This window comes from Phyllobates terribilis, unplaced genomic scaffold, assembly GCF_046119375.1.
Source record: "Phyllobates terribilis strain yellow unplaced genomic scaffold, ASM4611937v1 Scaffold_3__8_contigs__length_932513732, whole genome shotgun sequence".
Lineage (NCBI taxonomy): Eukaryota > Metazoa > Chordata > Amphibia > Anura > Dendrobatidae > Phyllobates > Phyllobates terribilis.
In genome coordinates this window covers 16,443,009-16,468,431 of record NW_027362763.1, presented here as the reverse complement: position 1 = coordinate 16,468,431, position 25,423 = coordinate 16,443,009, and the positions used below count along the sequence as shown (strand labels likewise).

The 25,423-nt window shown below is 47.1% G+C and overlaps 1 protein-coding gene across 1 annotated transcript; it reads left to right on the top strand.

Annotated features, from left to right (window-relative positions):
• Positions 1-23,337: 23,337 nt before the first annotated feature.
• On the top strand, positions 23,338-23,871 carry LOC141257880 (olfactory receptor 5AR1-like; the record flags this gene model as incomplete). Its single annotated transcript, XM_073672887.1, has 1 exon — positions 23,338-23,871. A coding segment is annotated over one exon (534 nt), but the record flags the coding sequence as incomplete, so codon positions are not given.
• Between the last annotated feature and the right edge of the window lie 1,552 nt (positions 23,872-25,423).

Genomic DNA, 25,423 nt, shown 5'->3' with positions numbered 1-25,423 from the left:
TTCACAACATTTGCAACAGGGTTCGGTTAAAGAGCTCGCATGCACCGTTCCCTTGCGGGTGGTAGGGCGTTGTCCGGGAACGGTCGATCCCATAGATGCGGTATAGCTCATCCATCACTCGTCCTTGGAAGCAGGCTCCCTGGTCAGAATGTATTTGCTTCGGGCACCCATAAATCCGGATGAAATCTTGACAGATGGCCTTGGCTGCAGCTTCTGCTGTCTTTATCTTTAGTGGGCGTCACTACTGTGAACTTGGTGAAGTGATCAGTCATGACTAAACAGTGTCCATAACCATTGTATGAAGTTCCTACCATCAAGTAGTCAATCATCAAGACTTCCAAGGGGGCAGAAGTTCGGATGGTCTGAATGGGAGCTCTTTGCTCTGGGGGCTTGTTCAACTCACACTGGCGACATGTTCGGCAGACCCCCTCGACTTCTTGTCGCAGTTGAGGTCAATACACGAGCCGTTGCAACCACCGGAAGGTCTTTTCTACTCCGAAGTGAGCACCTCTTCTATGAGCTTCTTGGGCTAGCTGTGTTACTAGCGCTCCTGGAACTACCACTTGCCAGGTAACATCAAACTCTCGAGGCAGCTGGATTCTTCGGCATAGCAAGCCGTCCTTCAGGAGGAGCCTCTCCCACTGGCCTAGGATTTGTAGGGTAGTTGGAAGTGAAGCGGCTCTGGTTTCCTGGTCGGGTCTCTGATTAAGGGCGACCCATTCTCTCAACTTTGCTAGCTCCGGGTCGGATTGCTGCAGATGTATCCATTCATCTCTTGAACGGCCCAGAATCTGAGTGGGCCTTGGCTCCTCTCTGGTCTCTTGGGCGTCGACCACAGCAGCGGCGAACTGGCTGAAATCCGGGATCTCGTCGCTTTCGAGCTCCTCATCTCTGTCCTTCTTCGGCTCCGCCTGAGTGACCCGGGACAGGGCATCTGCATGTGTGTTCAGGGCCTTGGACCGATAGGCGATTTTATACTGAAATTTGGACATCCTCGCGACCCACCGCTGTTCTAATGCGCCCAGTTTGGCGTTCTCCAAGTGGGCCAAAGGGTTGTTATCTGTCCGCACTTGCACTTCTGACCCTGACAAGTACTCAGCAAAATTTCTTGGTCATGGCCCACACCAGTGCCAGTAGCTCCAGCTTAAACGAACTGTAGTTGTCCGGATTCTTCTCCGTATCTCGGAGTGACCTGCTGGCATACGCGATCACTCGCTCTTTCCCTCCTTGTACTTGAGCCAGCACTGCTCCCAGCCCATGCAAGCTTCCATTAGTGTACAACATGAAAGGCTGCGAAAAGTCAGCGTAGGCCAGAATTGGGGCATCTGTTAGCGCCATTTTCAATGCTCGGAATGTCTCTTCTTGTCGTGGGGCCCCACCGAATGGGCTGCCGCTTGGCTCCCCCGGCTGTTCCTCTCAGCAATTCATTGAGCGGGATCGCAATCTTAGCGAAGTCTTTAATGAATCTGCGGTAGTATCCAGCAAGCCCCAGAAACGCCCTTATTTCCCTTAGATTGGCGGGCGTGGGCCACTTCTGCACGGCAGCTACTTTCTCCGCAGTGGGGTGCACCCCTGCACTGGACACAGTGTGCCCCAGATATTCAATTTCTCTTTTGAAGAGACGACACTTACGAGGCTTAATTTTCAGGCCGTGCCTTTGTAGCCGTTCTAACACTTGTTCCAATCGGCGGAGATGATCCTCAAACGTAGCGGAATAGATAATTATATCGTCCAGATATATTAAAGTGGCTTCAAAGTTGAGGTCCCCCAAGCAGCTCTCCATCAGCCGTTGGAAGGTTCCTGGCGCATTTGTTAGTCTGAACGGCATTCGATTGAACTCAAACAGGCCCATAGGGAGAACAAAAGCTGTCTTTGGACGATCCTTCTCAGCTACTGGGACCTGCCAATAGCCACTGGCCAGGTCGAGGGAGGAGAAGAATTTGGCGCTCCCTAGTGCAGATAGAGACTTTTCGATTCGGGGGAGTGGATAGGAGTCCCGTACTGTACAGGCATTCAGCTTTCGATAGTCTACGCAGAATCTCAGGGTACCATCCTTCTTTTGGACCAGCACGATCGGAGCCGCCCAGGGGCTCTGGCTTTCACGGATCACACCGTTCTGCAACATGTGGGACAACAGCTCTTTCACCTCCTGGTACATTTGAGGCGGGATCTGCTGATATCTCTCTCGGATGGGAGCAGTATTTCCGGTGGGTATTTCATGCTGAATGTCCCGAGTGCACCCGAAATAATCTTCATGCTGTGCAAACACTCCCTGATATCGCTGTAGAAGTTGTTCGATCTGCCTTACTTGTCCAGCAGAAAACTCAGTCAGGTTAGCTTCCATTTCTTCCAGGAGGTGGCGTCCAGCCAACGGTTCTCTTCCATGTTCCTGGGTATTGAGGGACACCTCTAGGGTCCATGGTTTTCCTTCCACAGGTGCCAGCCCTATAGCGTCAGCTCTAGTAAGGGCCTCCGGCATTATGCACACTCGCGCCACCTCTTGTCGGGGCAACAACTGTAAACTGGTGCCACTTAAATTGATGCAGCGCATGGGTACTCGACTGTGCTGCACGGTGGCCAGAGTTCGAGCAATCAAGAGTCCAGAGGGCGTTTCTTCTCCCTCCATTGGTTCAACTTGAATGTCCACGCCCTCTAAGGATACATGTGCCAGCACCGGCAAAGTGAGTACAGTCTGTCCCACCGGCAGTGTCATTGTGGCTTCAGGCGGTATCGATACCTTACCAAGGTACTGGGAGGTAGTGGGCAACTTTTGAATCTGACTGACCCGCACGAGGTGCTGGAACACTCTCTTGTTAGCTGGGTCTCGAGTGGCGCGGGTCCAGTTGTTTTTGCTACAGCCCTCAGCCAGGAACTGTCCGACTTCTTTCAGCACATTCATGCCCAGGGTTACAATGGGCCCATCGCCTCCGGGCCCGGTGGTCAGTACGATCCCTTTTCGACCGAGGTCCTTTCCACATGCCCGCACGGACATCCATACTACTCCCGCTACTGGGATAGGTAGTTGATTAGCCGCCACCAGTTTGACAGTGGGTTCCCGGCAGGAACGAGCGACTTCAGGAAAGTGACTTTGAAAGTAGGTCTCAGGCATAGTGGTCACTTGAGACCTGGTGTCCATCAAACAGCGGATCCGCTGCCCATTGAATTCAGCCCAGATAATGGGCCTCTCGGAGACAATGTCTTCAGAGATCCCTCTTCTACTCTCTGAAGCTCGAGACCTGACGGTATGCTCCACAACCATGGGGAATTTTAGTTTATCGGCTGTCCCCTCCTCCTCCTTTCTCGGTTGGGACAGTCTTTGGAGATATGCCCCCTACCTCCGCAGGTCCAGCACTCCAGTCCTCGTTCTGCCACTAGGTCGGGTACATGTCGTGCTGGGGCCGTATAGGAACGTCTTTCTTGTTCTGGTCTCCATCCGCGTTGAGCAGTACGGTCCGTCAGCAAGGGGACGGTAGGAGTCTTCCTAATAGCATTCAGCTCACCCCGAATGTCTCGAATTTCCTGACGTATTTCCCGTACCCAATCAGGCTCTTGGTTGGTGAATCCAGGAGCAATTGCCTCATGACTTCTAACTGTGGCTTTGAGAACAGGAACTTCTCTCTCCAGGACTCTAGCTTCAGCCCCTACCTCCAGGAAGCCCATATCAGGGCTCAATCGCAGCCACTCCTTCAGGATCTGCCTCAGGGAAGGGTCTTTCAAGCCAGCAATCAGTTGGTCACGCAACGCCTCATCCAATGGTCCCAGTCCTCGGTTCCCATCTCGAGTTTTCTTAGTGATATGGGCCGTCACTTCCTGTAATGCATTAACATACTGATTTACTGTCTCATTTTCCCCTTGGACCCGCTGAAACAAACATAAGCGCAAGTGTCCCAAATCTGTAGTGTCACCGTGCATGTCCTCTAGAATTTTTATCACTTTATCCACGGTGTCACGGTCCCCAGGTGGGCGGTACATCACAGTCTGTCGGGCCTCTCCATCAAGGGTTAGGAGGGCCAGCTCCGCCTGGGCTAGAGGGTCAAGGGGATACATACGTAGCATACTTCTCAGTCTTTCTGCTCAGTCCCAAAGTGACATGCCATCCCCTGTAAACTTGGGAAGATGGCTGAGCATAGCCCCCAGGGGTATATGGCTCCGGCCGGACCCATCCACAGACTGATCCGCCATCTCTGCGTCTGAATGTTGCATCCTGCCGACTACGCCAAATGTAATGCAGGTGCCAGAATGCAACGCACAGAGACACAAGGCGAGAACAGTCAGAGATGTTTGTAAACAGTTTTATACAACAGGTATACTGAAACAAGGGATTAGTAACAAGGGTAATGAACAGTGGTTTGAAATATCAGAAAAATACGAAATTTCTCAAAATAAGGCGCAGTCTCTTAAAATAAGGTGCAGTCTCTTAAAGTAAGGTGATGCCCTCAAGCATGAGAGACACCACACAAGTTCTTTAACCGTGAATTTGGCCCTAGCGGGGGTCACCGGTTATTCCCACTATGCCGTGAGTCTCTTTCCGGATAAATTCAATTAAATCACGTTGTGCTACTTTAGCCCCAACCGTTCCCCTCCCAACCTGAGTACTTAAACCCAATTGTCCCCCGTACCGTGGGTGAGCAGTGGAAGTGACGGCCCTGCTCACGTATGCAGCTCCTCTCTGCTTGGCCGTTGGAGGCAGTCTCTCGAGCCTTGGATAGGGGGTCCAGGCCTCGTCTGTCGGCGGGTGACGTCGGGTTCCGTAAACTCACTCAGCACCGTGATCAGGTTCCTAGTATCCTCAGCAGGCACAGCATTCGGGTCATAGCTGTGAGGGATTCGGAGCTCTTTTACCGGTGCCCGGCTGGAGCACCTCTCAGGCCTCTGGATTTGGCCTGTCACGCGGGGTTTCTCAGGACGCAGGGAGCACGTCTGCTCCTCTCTGCTGCTTGGCGCCAAAGACCCCTCAGGTTTGGCGCGCTGGCCTCTTATCTCTCTGAACTCCTTCCTGGAAGTCACCTGATCGGGTCCAGCGTCTGAACCTGCTCCCCCTGCAACTTCCTTTGTATATTTTGGTTCCGCTTGACTGTATCTGGCCAGTAGATGGCAGTCTCGCTCCATCCTTGAAACGTCATGTTGAAGTTCTTTTGCAAGCTTTCTTGCCCGTTCTACAACTGTACAACTGCCATTTCTGGGCCTAAACTGCTAAGCATGTCCTTGCCTGAGCCGTCCTAACTCTCTACCGTGCTGCTGAAGCTGCAGCCACTTCACCGCCATGCTAGCCACACACCTCCTGGCTGCCTACTGTGTTTCATAATGCTTGTCTGTACCGCTGCCATTTCTGGCCCTAAACTGCTAAGCATGTCCTTGCCTGAGCCGTCCTAACTCTCTACTGTGCTGCTGATGCCGCAGCCACTGCACCGCCATGCTAGCCACACACCTCCTGGCTGCCTACTGTGTTTCATAGTGCTTGACTGTACAGCTGCCATTTCTGGGCCTAAACTGCTAAGCATGTCCTTGCCTGAGCCGTCCTAACTCTCTACCGTGCTGCTGATGCCGCAGCCACTGCACCGCCATGCTAGCCACACACCTCCTGGCTGCCCACTGTGGTTCATAGTGCTTGACTGTACAGCTGCCATTTCTGGGCCTAAACTGCTAAGCATGTCCTTGCCTGAGCCGTCCTAACTCTCTACAGTGCTGCTGATGCTGCAGCCACTGCACCGCCATGCTAGCCACACACCTCCTGGCTGCCCACTGTGTTTCATACTGCTTGACTGTACAGCTGCCATTTCTGGCCCTAAACTGCTAAGCATGTCCTTGCTTGAGCCGTCCTAACTCTCTACCGTGCTGCTGATGCTGCAGCCACTGCACCGCCATGCTAGCCACACACCTCCTGGCTGCCCACTGTGTTTCATACTGCTTGACTGTACAGCTGCCATTTCTGGGCCTAAACTGCTAAGCATGTCCTTGCCTGAGCCGTCCTAACTCTCTACCGTGCTGCTGATGCCGCAGCCACTGCACCGCCATGCTAGCCACACACCTCCTGGCTGCCCACTGTGTTTCATAGTGCTTGACTGTACTTCTGATGCTGGGAAACGTACTCTCATGTGTTTGCACCCTCAAAAGGAGTTCTGAAAATAGGGCTAATTTTTAAAATGACTTAATGACAACAAGCCAGGACTTTTTCATCCTCAAAACAGGCCACTTTAGGGATCATTTTTGGATGGCTTGATAGAAAGCCTTTGTAATTCCCAAATGATTTTGTAACTAGCAGACCAATTGCAGGCCACAAGAAAAGGGATATTTTTTTCACTTCTGGTTTGGAGGCCATTATTTCTTCACAGTTAAAACAGCACAGTACACCTGTTTTGTCTCCCTATTAAATAGATATTATTTGGACATCGCTTATTCATTTAGAAAAGGGAAAGCCACTCAAACAGGGATAATTATTCCACTTAACGATGTGAAAATGCTACGGCTACTTCCATTGTGAAATACGCTGCTGCTTACCTTTGTAATATAATGATGGTAGGGTATGAGATATTTTTTATCTTTTGTAGGTTTTGCATCTTTTTGCTAGTGTGAACATGCTCCTATTTCTTGCATGTGTACCATCTTAGACCTCAGTTCACATTGCTTGGATTTTTGCTTACCTTTGTCTGCCATCTCTAGTGAGATAGGGGGCTTCTCCGGAAGGTAAGTCCTGAAGTGGATTGGCCTTTTTATGCCATTACACATCACTATGTGGCATTGCTGAAGTTAGAGCTAAGTGTAGACACCTACTTTAGTGTTGGTTTTCGGCAGTATCCGTACGAGGATACTAATGCCAGTGCAGTGCGCTGTTCACTGCCTTATTGAAGGGCAACACCACAAAACTTACTGGCCCTAATTATATGGCAAGAACAATCTGCATATTGTAACTAGCCATCAGATTGTAGGACACTCTTTCCTCACTCGCTATACTTCCTCCCATCTAGGTTTATGGTTAGGTTGGATCCACAGCAATCAACAAGTTTTCTTGATTGTGCAACACTTCTGTACGTGCAAGACGTATGCATAGTGAGAAGACATCACAGCTCACAGCCTAGCCATCCAGATACGGAGAAAAAGCCATAAAACACTGAAAAATTGTACAGATAGTGTGTGACAACACAGCTGGGAGGAGAATAGTGAGGGAGGAGAATAGTGAGGACTGTCATATATGTTTTATCAGGGCATCTAGGGGATTTGAAGTGCCATTGATTTGGATGAAACCAAATGTCTTGGAGAAGTTTGGTGAAGCTGGTAAATGTAAATGTAATCTGCTCGTCTGTATTCATTATTTTATGTTTTACATGTGACACCCCAGGGGTATGGTTGCCACAGTGATAGAGATATTACGTCTGAGAGCAGGTGGGAGGTCTCTTGGTCAGGAATCCTATGCATGCCACACCTCCTGCCCAGTCCTGGGAGGGGAAGAACTTCCCCTATATAAACCTAGGGCTGAGGCCGGGTTAGTGAGTAGAGAAGAAGTAGAGACAGAGAAAAGAAGCAAATATAGGAACAGAACATCAGGAGCTCTGTGGGAGCAGTGTTACAAGGAGTCAGGGGCTGGCAGCTGCAGAGCTCGCCCTGACTGAGAAGATTTCTTACCGGACCCGGAGTCCGAGGCTGTGGGGACTGACTCCTACCCAGCAGCAGAATCCGTCAGGCAGGGGATTCCAGGTCCTCTGGCCAAGAAACCCGAAGGCCCCGAGTCACCGGCCATACGGGTGAGCACCACACGGTACACTGAGGGACGTGGGCTACTTATACCCGCCTCTAGCAAGGTAGCCAGAAGAGTACAGTTAGTTTGGGAGGCCTACAACTCCGCCTGGCCAGGGGAGATCCCATCTGCTCAAGGACTGACCAGGCCCCAATCGCTAGCCAGTACTCCGGGAGGGTCTATCTTTGTCACCAGTAAAGACCCTGAACTACACCGTACCGTCTCCGAGTGGTTCCTGCTACCCCCATCATCCACGTCGGCTGCCCTGAGGCCGTACCCCTCCCGTTGGGGGTTATACTATCACGCTGCACAATCCTACCACCGGCCTCAGCGGTCTGCCCTGCAGCAGCAGCTCCTTAGCTGTACTCAACGGGTGGCGTAGTCGTCCAACATCTACCGCTGATACATCGCCGCTCAGTTTGACTCCCTGGGCACGGACCGGGTCACCGCCACGAGACTACAACCCTCAACAGATCCGGCTCCGGGTAAGCTCCCGCGTGCGCAACGCAGCGCGACACAGGCCCAGGGGCGCGTCATACACACACACCCCTTTTCTAACCCTAGCTAGGGTTGGGTTAGAGTTAGGGTAAGGTACAGGGTCAGATATAGGGCTAGTGATAGAGCTAGGTTATCAGGTCCCTCAGCATTTGAACAACCATTACACAATGGAGTTGTGCTGTTCCAGCTCCATACATTGAATAAATTCTGCTACCAGGGACCTGCTAACATCGGATCATCAAGGGTGACTGTTGCCTGATCCACAACTGATCTGAAATTGATTTCCTGATTTGCGTGCATGCTCTGAAGACCGTCGGTGATCTGAAGACGACCGGACAGGTTACAATGAGGAGCGGAGGAGCCGGTATTTATTTTTTTACATTTTGATGGCCTTTTCTGGTTCTGCAAAATAAATTTTGCTGAATCCGCTTGGAAGCAAATTACAAACACTCTACATTTTGGTGAATGTGGATTTTTGTAAAATTCAAGTAGAATTCCACTCCAATTTATTCACTCATCTCTAGGATATAGGTACAGTTTCGAAATGTAGAAGACATAGTTAGTTACTATCAGCAATAAAACAAACAAAGAGTATTTTTTATAAGATTTATTTAAAAAAATATACATTTGGGGACTATCAAGTTTTCTCCATCCTGCTAACAGTCCCAGTACTTCTCCACTTTGTGCACAGGATGTCCATTGATAGATGTTTCACACTGAAGTTTCGTAAAATATGACTTCCACTCTTTCCAGTTTTTCATAGATCTCGTAACTGGGTGTTCCAACTTTAACTACTTTAACAGTTCCAATGCTTTTCCACTTGGTGGCCAGGATGTCCACGGCACGGTTACTTGCCTCCTTCAGCCCTGGATTATAGATTTGACTTGTGAGTCTCCTCAACCCTTTAAACACGTCTTCCAATTTTGACGGATAGAGTTCTTCATAGGGTAAAGCGTCTCTTATCATAGTGAGGTGTTTCAGGACAGCGTCTACCTCGTCTACCATATACAGCATTTCGGTACTGTGGATCATCATCTTCACCAGAAGGGCAGGTTCTTTTTGCCCGAGTTGTTCATATATTTTGCAGGACTTTTCGCCATTAGCACATAACAGTTCTTCTACGTTGTTACATCCGATGTAAGGCAGACAATGCAACAAGGCTGCAATACCGGATGCCTTAACCTGCTGGTCTTTGCTGTGTAACTTTATCAGTAAGTCAGGCAGGCATCTCCTGACGTGGTGACTGAAGCCTCTCTTGTCCCTGTTGCAGTTCTGGGCGAGATCTGCAAATAGTGAAGTAGAGTATGTGCGGATCAGTGGGTTTGGGATGTTTAGGTAGTCTGTACAACGATGGACAATTCTCCCAAAAGCACTGCCAAGTTTTGATCTTTTCAGCAGTGTGACAAACTTTGAAAGGGCTTGTAAGCTTTTGATGACAACTTTTAGCTTCCTATGATCCGTTAGTTTACTGTAAAGGCAGCCATAGATGACGTCTTTCACTTGATGCACCTGTCTTGGTGCACCTATACTGGCATTTCCCATAGCTTCTACAGCAAGACAGACCTCAAGCTCGTCCGAGCTGTCCATCTTTGAAGCCATGAATAAGATCAAGTCTTTTGCCATTTTCCCCTCCAGGAGCTCAGGATGAAGTAGGAGCTCCGAGAAGAACATGATGCTGATGAGTTTGCTGGTTCTTACAGCAGATCTCATTGCTATAAGCAGGTAATGGATGACCTTTTTCCTTTCCTCATCAGTTAAGACACAAGTAATGTAACGACACATCGCAGTCTGGGTTGTGTCTGTGTCTTGGAGGACATGAGAGTCATCCTGATGGTTAATGAACCCATAGCTAGGGTGCAGAAGATGATAATAAAAATCAAAGCTGTCACATGGTCCAGCTTGGTGTTGTGTATGGACAATCAAGTCATCCACTGTCAGTATATTCTGCGCTGCACTTATCTCATTCCAAACTCTGATTGTTTTGGTGGAAATCAGATCCAGTGTTTTCAGTTCGCTGCTCTGTGGATGTTCCTCATCGATTTCCAAGAGCTCCATGACGTCTTTGGAGCGGTATACAGCAATGTTAGCCAGGAGCGTCATAGCTGCACCAGTTATTCCCTGATGTCTCTCACTTTCTGCTTTGAGCATGAGACAGTAGGTCTCATCAATCAGCTCATCAGTCAGAAAGTTCTCAGTGTCCGCTCTGGCAGATGTTACGGTTGCCAAGAACAGGAGGGCATTCACCAAATCCTGTCCATCCAGATCATGCAGATGTTCTATAAGCACGCTGGTCATGGTCTTCATTTCTTCAGGCTCATATGATGTGACAATGCCTGGAATAGTGTCCTCCAGGAGTGGGACAGCGAGCAGATCCAGCAAGGCCAACAGGTCTTTATGTTGATCGCTGGATGCCATGCTGGAATGCTTCATCATGTAATCAGAGGAAATCTGCCAAGAAAGGAATATTATGTTAGAAGAAATGTCATGTAAATTATCAATGGAATTAACATTCATTAATTGAAGGTAAATTATCATTATTTCTACAATATAAATGCAAATAATAAAATGATATTTCACATTACAGCTGGAGAACAGATGAGGATGCAGCAAACGCCATATTGAAAACCAATGGATGCTGTGGGTTTTCGTTACATACATTACCCATTGTCACAGGGGGCTTCACCGTGCAGGGTAAGGTAAGCCCTCAGCCTTTTTATTCCATTACACATCACTATGTGGCATTTCTGAAGTTTGAGCTAAGAACAGACTCCTTTTGTAATGTTGGTTTTTGGCAGGATCGGTACAAGGATACTAATACCGATACAGTGATCTGTTCACCTCCTTATGGGAGGACAACACAAAACTTACTGGACTTAATGATATGGAAAGAACAATCTGCATGCTTTAATATGAGATCAGAACCCGTCAGTAGTTACTAATCTGCGGTTTATCACTTTTTGGCATTACTCTAGTGGGGGGAGCCCAGTTAATTTACGGAGTGCGTGTCTCCAGAAGCACAAGCTGGATACAATGTATTGGGCGCTACAATGTACGAGCACAACACTATTTGCAATTTTTACTCTGCAATATCCACTGAAAAATAACCCATAAAGTCAAAGTTGTTTCTTCACAGTAGATGAATTTCTAGAGATGTGTAATGTCTAAATGGGGTCACTTGAAGGAGGATTCTGCTGTTCTGGCACTTAGGGCCTCTGCAAACTATTCCAGTAGAAAACCTGCTCCAAAAATCATATCGTGCTCCTTCCCTCTCGAGCCCTGCCGCGTTACCATAGAGTAGATTCTGCCCACAGATGGGAGATCACTGCACTCAGGAGAAATTGTACCACTCATTGTGGCTTCCAGTTTCTCCTGTTAGCCTTGTGAAAATGAGAAGTTTAGGACTAAAGCAACATCTATGTTAAACAGAAAATGTAATTTTTCATTTCTTTCTAAAGGGTTAACAAGCTTTCTGAATGTGGTTTTGAATACAATCAAGGGTGCAGATTTTAAAATTGGGTCTTGTTTGCTGGTTTTCCTGACATATAGGCCCCTCTAAGTTACTTCAAAGGTGAAATGGTCCCTAAAAATCTAGGTTTTGTCAATTTCATTAAAGAAATTTTGTTTGTTATATTAACCTCAGAATACTTACAGTAATAGCTGGTGAATTCCACAATGTAAATCAGGTTTCTTAGCCAAAAACAAACTTTAAAGTAGCGTTTTCAATGCTCCACAAGGAAAAGTGTGATAAATTCCGAGCAGTAGAGTGTTATTCCAACCTATAATACGAGTCACAGATTAGATTTTACCATTTTATTTTCTCCAGTCCTGTGTGTACAGCGATGGTAGACCCCATCAGCACAAATCACAACTTGACACAGGTTTTATTTTAGATCTAAACCAAATAATTTTCAGCTTTAAGCCATGTTCACACGTCCAGTATTTGGTCAGTATTTTACAGCAATAAGAAATGCTCAAATAGGCAATTAAGTGACACAATCAGCCAACAAGTAACCGAATGATAGTCGTTAAATGCCATAAATTGGCTTGTACAACCCCGGCCTAAATCAATGGTCGGTGCCAACAGTCAGCACCTCCGCCATTATACTCACCCTAAAGATGTCCGGCGCTCTGCTGCGTCCTGTACACGCTGAAGGTCTCTTCTCAGCTGATGCACGGTGGTGAGTGACGTCCCCTCTGTGGTCCTTGACCAGACAGAGTCAGGAGGAAGATCTGAAGGAGATGAAGATATATTGATGCTATAATACATGGGGTCATAATACGTTGAGCAGCTTGCCATGCCCCATACACAGTAAATAGCTGGCTGCCATTATTATTACTATTCTTTATTTCTAAAGGGAACCTGTCACCTGATTTCTCCGTCCCAAACCCCGGGAGCATGAACTGCAGTCTGCCAGCACAATTGCAGCAAGGTACATTATGTACAATGAAGAGCGAGCCGGAAACCATAGCCAGAGACAAGACTAGTCCAGCACTAGTCACTCGCCCACTGGCGGAGAATCATAGAGTGACTGCAGACTTGTAGAGCGGACCACCCTGGTAATTCCAGAGTGCTGTACATGTGGAGCGGGTTCACATATATACATACAGTACAGCAAGAGATGAATGCATTTTTGCTCTTTATCCCCCCTCCCACCTTATAATCTCCATCTATCTATCAACGTTCACATCAGCACTGTTGTCACGTGATCGCAGGGCATCAGTGGGCTGTCATGACAAACGGGAGTCTGCAGAAGACCCCCGTGCCTTTCATGGTGAATCTCCTGAGATCGCCGGCTCATAAAAAAAAAAAATACACATATTTGGTATCATCGCATTAAGAAATGTTCAATCTATCAAAATATTAAGTAATCAGGTCAGTAAATGGCGTAACGAGAAAAAAAATCCAAACTCCAGAATTACGTTATTTTGGCCACCGCAATATTGCAATAAAATGCAACTAGAGGCGATCAAAACATTGTATCTACCCCCGAAATAATTTAAAATGACAGCTCCGTGCACAAAAAATAAGCCCTCACCCGACCCCAGATCCCGAAAAATGATAACGTTACGGGTCTTGGAAATAATAATATGGAAAACATAATGATGGGATAAAAACGAGCAGTCTTATAATTAACAGCACAGAATAGATTTACCTCCAGATGGAGAAGTCCTCAGTCAAAGACTTCAAGAAAATCCAGAAATAATCCGATAATCCAGAAGTAATTCGATAATCCAGATGTAATCCACTAATCCAAAAGTAAACCGCTAATCCACAAGGAAATCGCAAATAATTCGCTAATCCACAAGTAAACCGCTAATCCACAAGGAAATCGCAAATAATTCGCTAATCCACAAGTAAATCGCTAATCCACAAGAAGAAGATCTAAGTAAGTGCTGTCAGAAGACGAACAAATACCAAGTCTGACCGGTGTGAGATGGGACGGAATGTTTATAGGTTCCACTCTATTGTGACATCACTCACCAGTGTGACATCACTGCCAGCTTCCATATAAGGTAAGTGATGATGTCACAATGCAGCGTAGTAACCAATACTTTTTAACCCCTTAGATACCGCCATCAATTGTGACAGCGGAATCTAGATGGCTATTGCAGGGGAAGGGCTTACTCTTAAGCCTATGGTAACCTGAGGCCAAGTAATGGCTTTAGGTTAGCCATCTTTGGGGCCTGGAATATGCAGGGTCCTACATGTGAACTGTCAATATAAAACAGACAGACCTAATATTCTGCAGTACTGAAGTATTGCAGGATATTAGATCAGTGACTGTAAAGTAAAAGTTAAAGCTACGTAAAAAATAAATCTAAATAAAGTATGAAATAAAAGTATTCTGCTACTAAACGTGAAAGTGAAAAAAAAAAGTACACATTTGTGGTATCTTCCCATATGAAATGATCCAAACTGTAAATCTGTACCATATCCCTGGCTTACTGTGCTTTCACATTACGCTCAATGTCCCCGTCGGGGGATATGTCCAGACCCCCCACAAAACGGGATTCAGACATATGTGCCTATGGGGCCATATACTGTAATGGTGCTGACAGAGCGAACGTGCGTTCTGCTGGCATTATTTTCGGAAGTGTACACTTACTGAAAGCGGACTTTCAGATGCAGTCTATTATGTCTGAGTGTCCACCTCCTGTAGGCGTGCACTCACGAAAATTATGCAGAGCGCACGTTTGCTCTGCCGGCATCATTACAGTCTATGGCCCTGTAGGCACATATATCCATATCCCTTTTTCTTGTAGGTTCGAACGTATGCCCCAACGGGGGCATTGAACAAAAGAGTTTTTGCAGCGTTTTTCACCCATAGCAATAAGAAAGTGGGAAAACACTGATTTTGCAGCTTTTTTGATGAATAAAACTGACTTTATTAAACGTACTGTAGATTCCTATAATCTCCACCAAAAAACAGCACAATACCTGTTTTTTAGGCCGGTTTCACATATATTTCCGTTACTGAAGATATCAGTGTCCGTGTGCGTTTTACATGTTGCATCCGTGTGCGGCCCATGTGCCGTATCAGGATCACACATACTGGCTACTGGGAATCAGCATACAGTTAGCGCTGTTCCCAAGTGCCAGGTACTGAGCGCTGCCCTCATCATGATTCCTTTCCTGTGCTGCAATCAGCACCAACAGGGACAAGGGTGAGGGTAGTGGTAGTGTCTGCTCCCGCTGTGTCCCTGTGTAAAACTAAGAATAAAATAATAATATCCATATACTCACCTCTCCTAGGTGTCCCCCGGTGTAATCCTCTGACGCCGAGGAGCCGGGAGAATGAGTGGCTCTGGAGCTGAGCTCAGGAGCCGTGTCCTGTCACTCACTGAGCGCAGCTCCGGAGCCGCTCATTCTCCCCGGGTTATCGGCATCAGCGGTCAGAGGATTATAGCTGGGGACACCTAGGAGAGGTGAGTATATGAATTTGATTATTTTTATTCTTATTTTTACAGGTGGACACTGCAATATCAGACACTACTACCCTCATCATTGTCCCTGCTGGTGCTGATCGCAGCACCGATAGGGAACCATGATGAGGGCTGCATTCAGGACCCAACCTTTATAGTTTATAGTTTATAAGGCCGAAAAAAGACAAGCGTCCATCCAGTTTAGCCTATTTCTTGTGCACTGCAGCTATTCCGCAGCGTTGATCCACGGGAAGGCAAAAAAACCCATGCGGTATAGGCCAATTTACATCATTGAGGAAAAATTCACTTCCCGACTCCAATCTGGCAGTCAGATTAAATCCCTGGATTAATTAACTATCACTAAGCATAAGATGTAATTTTATTGTTCTCGAGAAAGGCGTCCAGGCCTCTCTTGAACTCATTAAGTGAGTTGGACATCACCACTTCCTCTCCCACGGCTCTGACCATAAAGAATCCCCTTCTATGCTGGTGCAGGAACCTCCTTTCCTCCAGACGCATAGTGTGCCCCCTCGTCTTTGTCACCATCCTTGGTATAAACCGGTCATGGGAGACATCTCTGTACTGCCCCCTGATGTATTTATACATGTTTATGAGGTCTCCCCTAAGTCTTCTCTTTTCCAACGTAAATAGGCCTAATTTTGACAACCTCTCTGGGTATTCTAGTCCCTCCATTCCCTTTATTACCTTAGTCGCCCTCCTTTGTACCCTCTCTAGCTCCAATATGTCTTTCCTGAGCACCGGAGCGCAGAACTGTGCACAATATTCTAAGTGCGGCCTTACCAGCGCTTTATACAGAGGAAGAACAATGTTCTCATCATATGCCCCTATTCCTCTTCTGATGCATGCCATGACTCTATTTGCCTTCGCAGCTGCTGCCTGACACTGGGCACTCCAATTTAATTTGCTGTTAACCAAGACGCCCAGGTCCTTCTCCATGTCAGATTTCCCCAACGGTTTCCCATTTAATATGTATGGGTGACTGCTGTTTTTCTTTCCCATGTGCATGACCTTACATTTATCGGCATTGAACCCCATTTGCCATTTTTTGGCCCAACTCCCCAATTTATCTAAATCCTCCTGTAGCTGTGCCCTATCCTCATCTGTATTAACTACTTGACAAAGTTTAGTATCATCTGCAAATATTGCTATTTTACTATGCAACCCTTCCACTAGATCATTAATAAATATATTAAATAATATAGGGCCTAAGACAGACCCTTGAGGCCCCCCGCTAGTAACCCTGACACACCCTGAGCTTACTCCATTGATAACCACCCTCTGCTTTCTATCACTCAGCCAGCTATTTACCCACTTGCACACATTATCCCCCAGACCAAGCATTCTCATTTTATATACCAACTTTTTGTGTGGCATGGTATCAAACGCTTTGGAGAAGTCAAGGTCTACAACATCCACTGACTCTCCCCGGTCCAGCTGTGAGCTCACCTCCTCGTAGAAGGCCATCAGGTTTGTTTGGCAGGAGCGATCCCTCATGAATCCATGTTGATATGGAGTTAGACAGTTATTATCATTAAGATATTCTACAATAGCATCTCTAAGAAATCCTTCAAACAATTTACCCACAACAGACGTTAAGCTGACTGGTCTATAGTTCCCAGGGTCACTTTTAGACCCCTTTTTGAATATTGGTACCACATTTGCTTGGCGCCAGTCTAGTGGGACAGTCCCTGTCCATAAAGAGTGCTTGAATATAAGATACAGCGGTCTGTCTATCACATTACTTAATTCTTTTAGTACCCGGGGGTGTATGCCATCTGGGCCTGGTGACTTGTCTATTTTGATATTATTTAGGCGTTTCTGAACTTCCTCCTGGGTTAGGTGGGTGATATTTAGTGGAGGGTTTGCTTTATCACTCTGCATTTCCTCCGATAAATTGTTTTCTTTTGTGAACTATAAAAAACTATAAACTACTAGGTTAAGAGGAAGACCGTTAGAGGTATACACAGAGAGGTTTGTGGCTGGCAGGTGGAGGTCATCTATGGACCAATATCTTTTGTAGAGGACATCACGTACGATGGTTACCTGTGAGCCGGTGTCCAGTAACACAGGTGTTGCTATGCCGTCCAGCACGATGGACAGGAAAGGCCTTCCTTCTACGAACCGGTCGTACCAGCTGGATGGGCCTGGTTGAGTTACTCCTGGGTGTCGGCCCTCAGCCACAGGGTTTGCCCGTTTAAAGGACAGCTCCGCGCGGTGTGGCCTGCCTTGTGGCAACGGTAGCAGATAAAGTCTCCTGGAGGGCAACGTTGGTCGTTGGTCGTCCCACGGGGTGGCACTGTCCTCCTACGTGGTGAAGTTGTCCTCCTTCTTCTTCTCCTCATCCAGGGGACATCCTCAGGACTGTCGGCGAGTAGGATCCTTCCTTCCGGCTCAGGCTTTGTCTGTAGCTGCAGGGTGCTCAGGATAGTTGCCAGGGTTTTACTTAGCTGACGCACTTCAGAGCTCAGACTGTCCAGCTTGCTAGGGGGCACTGTTTGCATCTTTGTTTCAGCCGTTAATGAAGGAGCAGTGGGTGCTGCGGGCACTGGGGTGGCCCTACCCTGGTAACGCTGGATAGCAGTATCTGATGGTTCCAGGGGCTGCAGACCCTTAATAGCCATGTCCTTCAGGGTGTCAAAGGTGGCATTTGGATGATCGAAGGCCCGCCACCGTACAGTTCTGCTCTCCTCCTGGGACCTCAACCCCCGGATGAACTGTTCTGTCAGCATTTTATTCTCAACTTGTATGCTGGCTGGACTAACCTGTTTCAGGGTCCGCAAGGCTTCCTGTAAGTGCCAGGCATAGTCCCGGATACTGTCCTCAGGTTTCTGGGTACAGTGGTAGAACCTCATCCGGAGATCTGTCTCATTGCGGTTTTCAAAGACAGTTTGCAGTCTCTAAAAGATAATGGATACTGATTCCTGGTCTGCGGCACCAGTCAATTGTCCCAGCACAACAGCAGCTCTCTGCTTACCAGTCATTGAATACATGTCCAATACACCGCATATCTTTCTCTTGATTTCAGACAGGGTGTCTGGTTTGCCATCATACTGGGGAAGCCATTTTGCTCCAGGGATATATGGCAGGGCCATGGGTATTAACTGAGTCACGACCCCTGCTGGTGGGGCGGCCGCTCCGGCCTGAGCAGCGCCGGGCACAAGTTGAGCATCTGAAGCGTTATCCGGTGCTACAGCGTCTCACTGGTCGTCGGCCATGGTTGCGCCCCGCTAGTGAACCGTAGCCTACCTCCTGTTTCTTTAATCGGGTAGGCCACAGCTCCACAGATGACGGTCTCCTTCCAGGGCATGACGCTTCTTGGTGCTGCGTCAGAGCGCGAGGCGGGGCTTGAGCTTCCCGCGCTTCTAGCAGTCACGTCTCTCCAATTCCCGCGGTTACGCCCCTCTTCTTCCCGCGCGGCGACGCGGTAATGGCGCCGATGTTCACCACAGTAAAAACACAGTTCAATACGGCACACAGTATCCGGTGGCAACGGGCACGAAATCCTGTTTGTGACGCCAGAAGTTGTCGCGCCCCCAGGGCAATGGGGTACTCTGAGTCCGGGCCGATAGATGCTGGGGGAAAGGGATATGTCACAGTGGCTGGCCCAGTCCGTGGCCCAGGGCGGTCAACTAAAAAGGGGGAAAAGTTTATATGGGGTTTATAGTTCGATCGTGACACCACCTGTGGTTTCTGGTAATTTGTACCAGCGCTGTAGACCTCTGAGGCAGTTGATGAGGCAGCTAGGATGGAACGGCTCCCCACAGGTGGAGCGGGCCTCAGGGCAGGGTAGAGTTTGATGGTGGGTGGTGATACTGGGACCTGTAATGCAGGCGGAATGGCGCAGCAGGAGTAACTGACAGAGACACGGGATTCGCTTCAATACCTTTACTGGTGCTTATGTCAGGTACGGTCCAGGGTACTCAGTAGGATGGGTGCACTTCAGGACTTCTCCCCAGTGACTGGGTATAAGGCCTACTGGTCCATGTCTGCCTCTCTGTATGCTCCTGGCCAGCCTGCAACTGGGCCTAGCTTATGTGTCGTGCTGTTCCTTCACCTGTCTCTTGGTAGTAGGACCTTCTGCTGCCAACCACTATCCCTGGTAACGCTGGGGCCTTCATGGTTCCTGATCCTGTTAAGGGTTTAGCTTCAGGTCGGCCAGGGACTTGTAGTCCTCCTGGTATGCCGGTGATCTCTACTTGGTATAAAGGACCCTGTAGGCGTGGACCCGGTGTCCGGTTTGTATATTTGGGGTGAGCCTATGATGCTCCTCTGCCCCCTCAACTCCTCTCTCCTCTCCTCCTCGCCGTCGGCCACACTCGGGGCCCTCAGAACCCAGCAGCAGACGTGCTGCGTCTTCGCTGCTCTCAGCGTCAGCACGCTCTCAGACTCTCTGACTCTGTCTGACAGACTCTCTCTTCTGACTGACTGCCTGGCTCCACTCTCCATATATACACCGCGTGCAGAATTATTAGGCAAATGTCTATTTTGATCACTTCGATACTTTTTATACATGTTGTCCTACTCCAAGCTGCATAGGCTTGAGAGCCAACTACCAATTAAGTAAATCTGGTGATGTGCATCTCTGTAATGAGCAGGGGTGTTGTCTAATGACATCAACACTCTATATAAAGTGTGCTTAATTATTAGGCAACTTCCTTTCCTTTGGCAAAATGGGTCAGAAGAGAGATTTGACTGCCTCAGAAAAGTCCAAAATTGTGAGATGTCTTGCAGAGGGATGCAGCAGTCTTGAAATTTCCAAACTTTTGAAGCGTGATCACCGAACAATCAAGCGTTTCATGGCAAATACCCAACAGGGTCGCAAGAAGCGTGTTGGCCAAAAAAAGGCGCAAAATATCTGCCCATGAATTGAGGAAAATCAAACGTGAAGCTGCCAAGATGCCATTCGTCACTAGTTTTGCCATATTGCAGAGCTGCAACGTTATTGGAGTATCAAAAAGCACAAGGTGTGCGATACTCAGGGACATGGCCAAGGTAAGGAAGGCTGAAAAACGACCACCTTTGATCAAGAAACATAAGATAAAACATCAAGCATGGGCTAAGAAATATCTTAAGATTCATTTTTCAAAGGTTTTTTTGGACTGATGAAATGAGAGTGACTCCAGATGGATGGGCCAGAGGCTGGATCAATAAAGGGCAGAGAGCTCTCCACTCCGACTCAGACGCCAGCAAGGTGGAGGTGGGGTACTGGTATGGGCTGGTATCATCAAAGATGAACTTTTGGGACATTTCGGGGTGAGGATGGAGTGAAGCTCAACTCCCAGACCTACTGTCAGTTTCTGGAAGACAACTTTTTCAAGCAGTGGCACAGGAAGAAGTCGGTATCGTTCAAGAAAAACATGATTTTCATGCAGGACAATGCTCCATCACATGCATCCAACTACTCCACAGCGTGGCCGGCCAGTAAAGGTCTAAAAGAAGAAAAAATAATGACATGGCCCCCTTGTTCACCTGATCTGAACCCCATAGAGAACCTGTGGTCCATCATAAAATGTGAGATCTACAGGGAGGGAAAACAGTACACCTCTCGGAACAGTGTCTGGGAGGCCGTGGTGGCTGCTGCACGCAATGTTGATGGAAAACAGATCAAGCAACTGACAGAATCTGTGGATGGAAGGCTGTTGAGTGTCATCATAAAGAAAGGTGGCTATATTGATCACTAATTTTTTTTGTTTTTGTTTTTGCATGTCAGAAATGTTTATTTCTATATTGTGTGCACTGATATTGGTTTACCTGGTGAAAATAAACAAGTGAGATGGGATTATATTTGGTTTCTATTAAGTTGCCTAATAATTCTGCACAGTAATAGTTACCTGCACAAACAGATATCCTCCTAAAATAGCCAAATCTAAAAAAAAAAACCACTCCAACTTCCAAAAATATTAAGCTTGGATATTTATGAGTCTTTTGGGTTGATTGAGAACATAGTTGTTGATCAATAATAAAAATAATCCTCTAAAATACAACTTGCCTAATAATTCTGCACACAGTGTATATCCCTAACGGGCTCCCTCTGGTGGTATGAGGTGGAAGGGTGGAGGTGTGTGTATGTAATGAGGGCCTCTTGTGGAGAAGTCCGTCCATGCACCCTCGGTCCTGTGGTACCTGTGAACAGCAGGGTGACACACTTACTGCCGGTGCCGTGCCAGCAGCACCGTCGGTGAGTATAAGTGCTGTTATTTTACAAGGGTGAAAGACACAGATTGAGATGGGGTTGTCTGAGTTGTGGAAAACCCCTTTAAAAGGAGTTAACAGCAGCCGATGGAGCTCAGCTCTACCCTTGGCTGCGAAAGACAGATCCTGGCTGTAACTGCGCCCTGGTACTGACAGCCCGCTCAGCATTGGCGCCGGCTGTCAGTCAGTGCAAGGGCACCGTTACAGCTGAGCAGTTACTGAAGCCGCCCAGCAGCACCTCTATGACTGAAAGCCTGAAGCTGCCGGGAGGATGAAAGTTGGTTTTCTCCAGGCAGCGGGATTCTGAGAGCTGCTCCCACTTGTGATTAAATCGGACGAATGCAATCCGATAAAAAACGGATTGCATTCGATCCAATGTTAATCAATGATTCTGTGCTCATATGTGTTTTTTTTTCAGCTCTGATCAGATCAAGATCAGACTGAAAAAAAACCTCACAGTATGCTGCGATTGAATGCGAAATTTGGATGGCATACACCCATAAAAGTCTATGGGTACGTGTGAAACAACGCACTGCACTCGGATATCACACGAGTGGAGTGCGATTCTCCCGGATGCTAGCTAGAGGAGATGGAGAAATTACTTTCTACGCCTTCTCTGCTGTGATTCTCTCATACGAGAGGATCGGAGCACGGAGCACTGACACTCGGCTCAGGCTCCCCGCAGAGCAGGAGCCGAGTGTCATTAACATATCATATCGCATCGAATGCCATACGCTAATGTGTCTGTAGCCTAAGTGGTGTCCGCACGTTCTCAGAACGCTATTAGCCTGCAGATTAACCCTATATCTGCAGGTTAATAGTGTATATTTTACTAGACAGTTTCCCTTTAAAAGACTTCTCATTGCCTAACATTAGTCCGCAGTCACTGTATGTGACTGTTGACCATGAAACCCTGACAGTAGTATATTTGTGTAGAAGGAGAATTTGCAGTGGCGCTCTGTATCTAAGGGCAAGTGGCCTTTTCTGGTACGTGCCCACAATCCGTGCTAGCAGTGTTTTGGACGCAGCTCACCTGCACTGCGTCCAAAATGCTGTGTTCTACATTACAAGCACAGAGGATGGGATTTATAGAAATCCCATGCCCTCTGTATTATTATTGACCTCCGCTTAAACTCACTGGCGGCGTGGTTTTACGAGCCACAGCATGTCAATTATCTGCAGTGGAGACGCAACAGAAGTTTCCAGTATAGAATGTATAGGGTGCGGTAATTCCACATGTGTTCAATGAACATGTGCGGATTTACCTGCGTGATTGGACAGAGCGAAAATACGCTGTGTCCAAAGCACTACTATAGCCTAATCATGGGCACGTACTATTATTGTTGTGTATAAAATGTGGGGGATGGGAGTATACTGAAATTACATGGGCAAAATGCCACTGTTCTTTATGTGCCTTGGAAATGTTGCTTGTATCATACATATAAATGCATAAGGCAAGCAAAATTTCCAAAGTGGAGGGGCACATTACCCCATGTAGTCTTAGTATACTTCCATCCCCCACATTTTAAAAATGAAACTAATGGCCCCCCTGCACTTTTACACAGAACGCTGCTGCTTGTTACCACTGCCTGTCTGCCACATGGCCCACATTATGCATACTTTACATAGTGGCAGACGAGCAGCAGCTACAGGAGGAGCGAAGGAGGAGGGAGAACAGGAGGAGCAGGAGCGGCAGGTTGTCTCCAATCGTCAGGCGCGGGAGCCGGCAGAGCCACCATCAACTAAAGCAGAAGCTCTTTGGTAGGCGTGGCTTCAGCCGCAGCGACCGCACTCTGTATGCTGGGTACGTCCTGCCAGACGTAATGCGGCAGCGCGGGCTCAGCATAAAGGACCTGCGACACCGGCGGTTATAATATATACGAATTATAATGGGGGCAATAAATTCTCGGGCCATGGGCCTCCCTGGAGCCTCGGGCCCCGGACGGTAGCCCAGATTGCCCTCACTATAATCCGCCTATGGTTTCAAACATTGCACTGGACTTGCAACATCTGCTTGGATCATCGGTCTTCTGGATCCAGCAGGACATGTTTCCCTTGTTTCTCAGCTATCATTTTGTGCATCCCATAAAATTGACCATTTTTTCTGTGACCTTTCACCTCTCCTTAAGATCTCTTGCAGTGATACTTATAAAGTAGAAATGATGAATTGCATAGTTGGCAGTCTTTTGACTCTTTCTACATTCTTGCTGACATTGATCTCTTATGTTTTCATAATTGTTGCGATCCTGAAGATCAAATCTACGGAAGGACGCTATAAAGCATTTTCAACCTGTTCTTCCCACCTCACATGTATCAGCATTTTCTATGGGACCATCATTTTCCCGTACATGAGGCCAGCATCGAGTTATTATCCAGAACAAGATACTTTTTTTGCCCTTTTATACATTGTTTTGGTGCCGTTATTTAATCCTATAATTTACAACTTGAAAAACCATGATTTTAAAGATGGGGTTAAGAAGATGATACAAAAGTTGACCTTATAAATAATACTTTTTTTTCCAACTAATGTGAAAAGGTATATGAATTTTAAATTGTATATTAAAGCCTTGATGAATTTTACAAGTCCATAGTCAATATTTAAGTGCAATGGAGAAAATGAGATAGGATAGGACCTTATTGTTTTAAATACAATCTCTTCATTCCCTTGTGGCTGAAGCTCCAAACCCTCCGGTCGATTATTTGCAAAGGATATCTACAGACTTGTCCAGTTTCCCAACATTGGGTCACATCTAAAAATCAAGATTGGCTAGCTGACCTAATTAGACTACCAGTCCAATGTTGGTTGACATCTAATATATTGGTAATCGGAATACTTGGGGATATAGAACAGTGGCACTAAAGGGATCTTGCCAGCAGGACTGCTGCGAATTCAGAGGCAATGCCACAGTTTGCCCAAAGAGTAGGGTAAATGGATATAATATATTGAATTCGCCCTGAACTGTTGTGTGAATGAGCTAAAAGATTAAATAATTGAGATAATTGATTAAAAAATGCTTTATTGATATAAAATCATACAACTAAAATTGATAAAATATTTGTATAGGACGGGGATAGAGGGATAAATTGTCCTCCGGTGTTGAGTATTCTCGACTTGATGGATTTAGGTCCTATTGCCAGAGGTAGTATTGTAGATTTGCAGCCGATGATGGTTAATGGTGGGCCCTAAATGGAGGGAGAAATGTTCTTAGATATAAGGATAGTGATTACATCCTGATAGAAGGCCTAAGTAGGAAGGTATACGTTACTTCCCCGCATGGGGTAGTGGGGGGATGGTCCCCGTAATGATGCCTGTTGTTGTAAGGGTGTGCAGATTAGAGTGCAGAAGTGCTGAATGCTAGAATATGAAAGGTACAACTGTTATTTAATAAGGTGTAGGAATATCTCCATAACAATGTGCCTATTGGTATGGTAATGATACTACCTGATTATCTGTGCAGTAGCGTATGATAGGCTGCTGAGGTGTTACAGGAATTAGGCTTTTTCATTCATAGGCAGTAGTTAATACTGGGGTGATCCGCATGGATCCCTACAGATGGTTAGAGATTATGTTCCGTCAATATAGTATAGACCTCTTTCCAGGATGATTGGGGCTAGATAGATAGTGCGGAGCTGAACTGTGTCAGGCAGACCCTTGTAGCAGCGTGATACTATTATGGCTGCTGTGGGAGAGAAGGAGACACATAAGTGCACCTGTTGAAGGTAAGACTTTCTTCATAGACTGGGCCAAAAATGATGACCGCACAATAAACTCTATTTGCGGCACCTGATATTGGAAACTTCCCTAACTTTTCAAGCGTTTTTGATGCTGATTTTCCACAGCGTAAACACTTGCAAAACGCTTGGTAATCCGTGCCCTATGATCCCCAATGAAAATCCGCATGTTCTGTGCCCATTCTGCGGAATTTTCCGCAGCGGATTTTCCTTGCGGAAAAATCCGCAACATGTCCATTATTTGTGCGTTTCTGCATGCGGATTTGAGGTCGCAATGCACTTGAAAAACGCAAGTCAAATCTGCATGTAAAAACACTGCAAAAA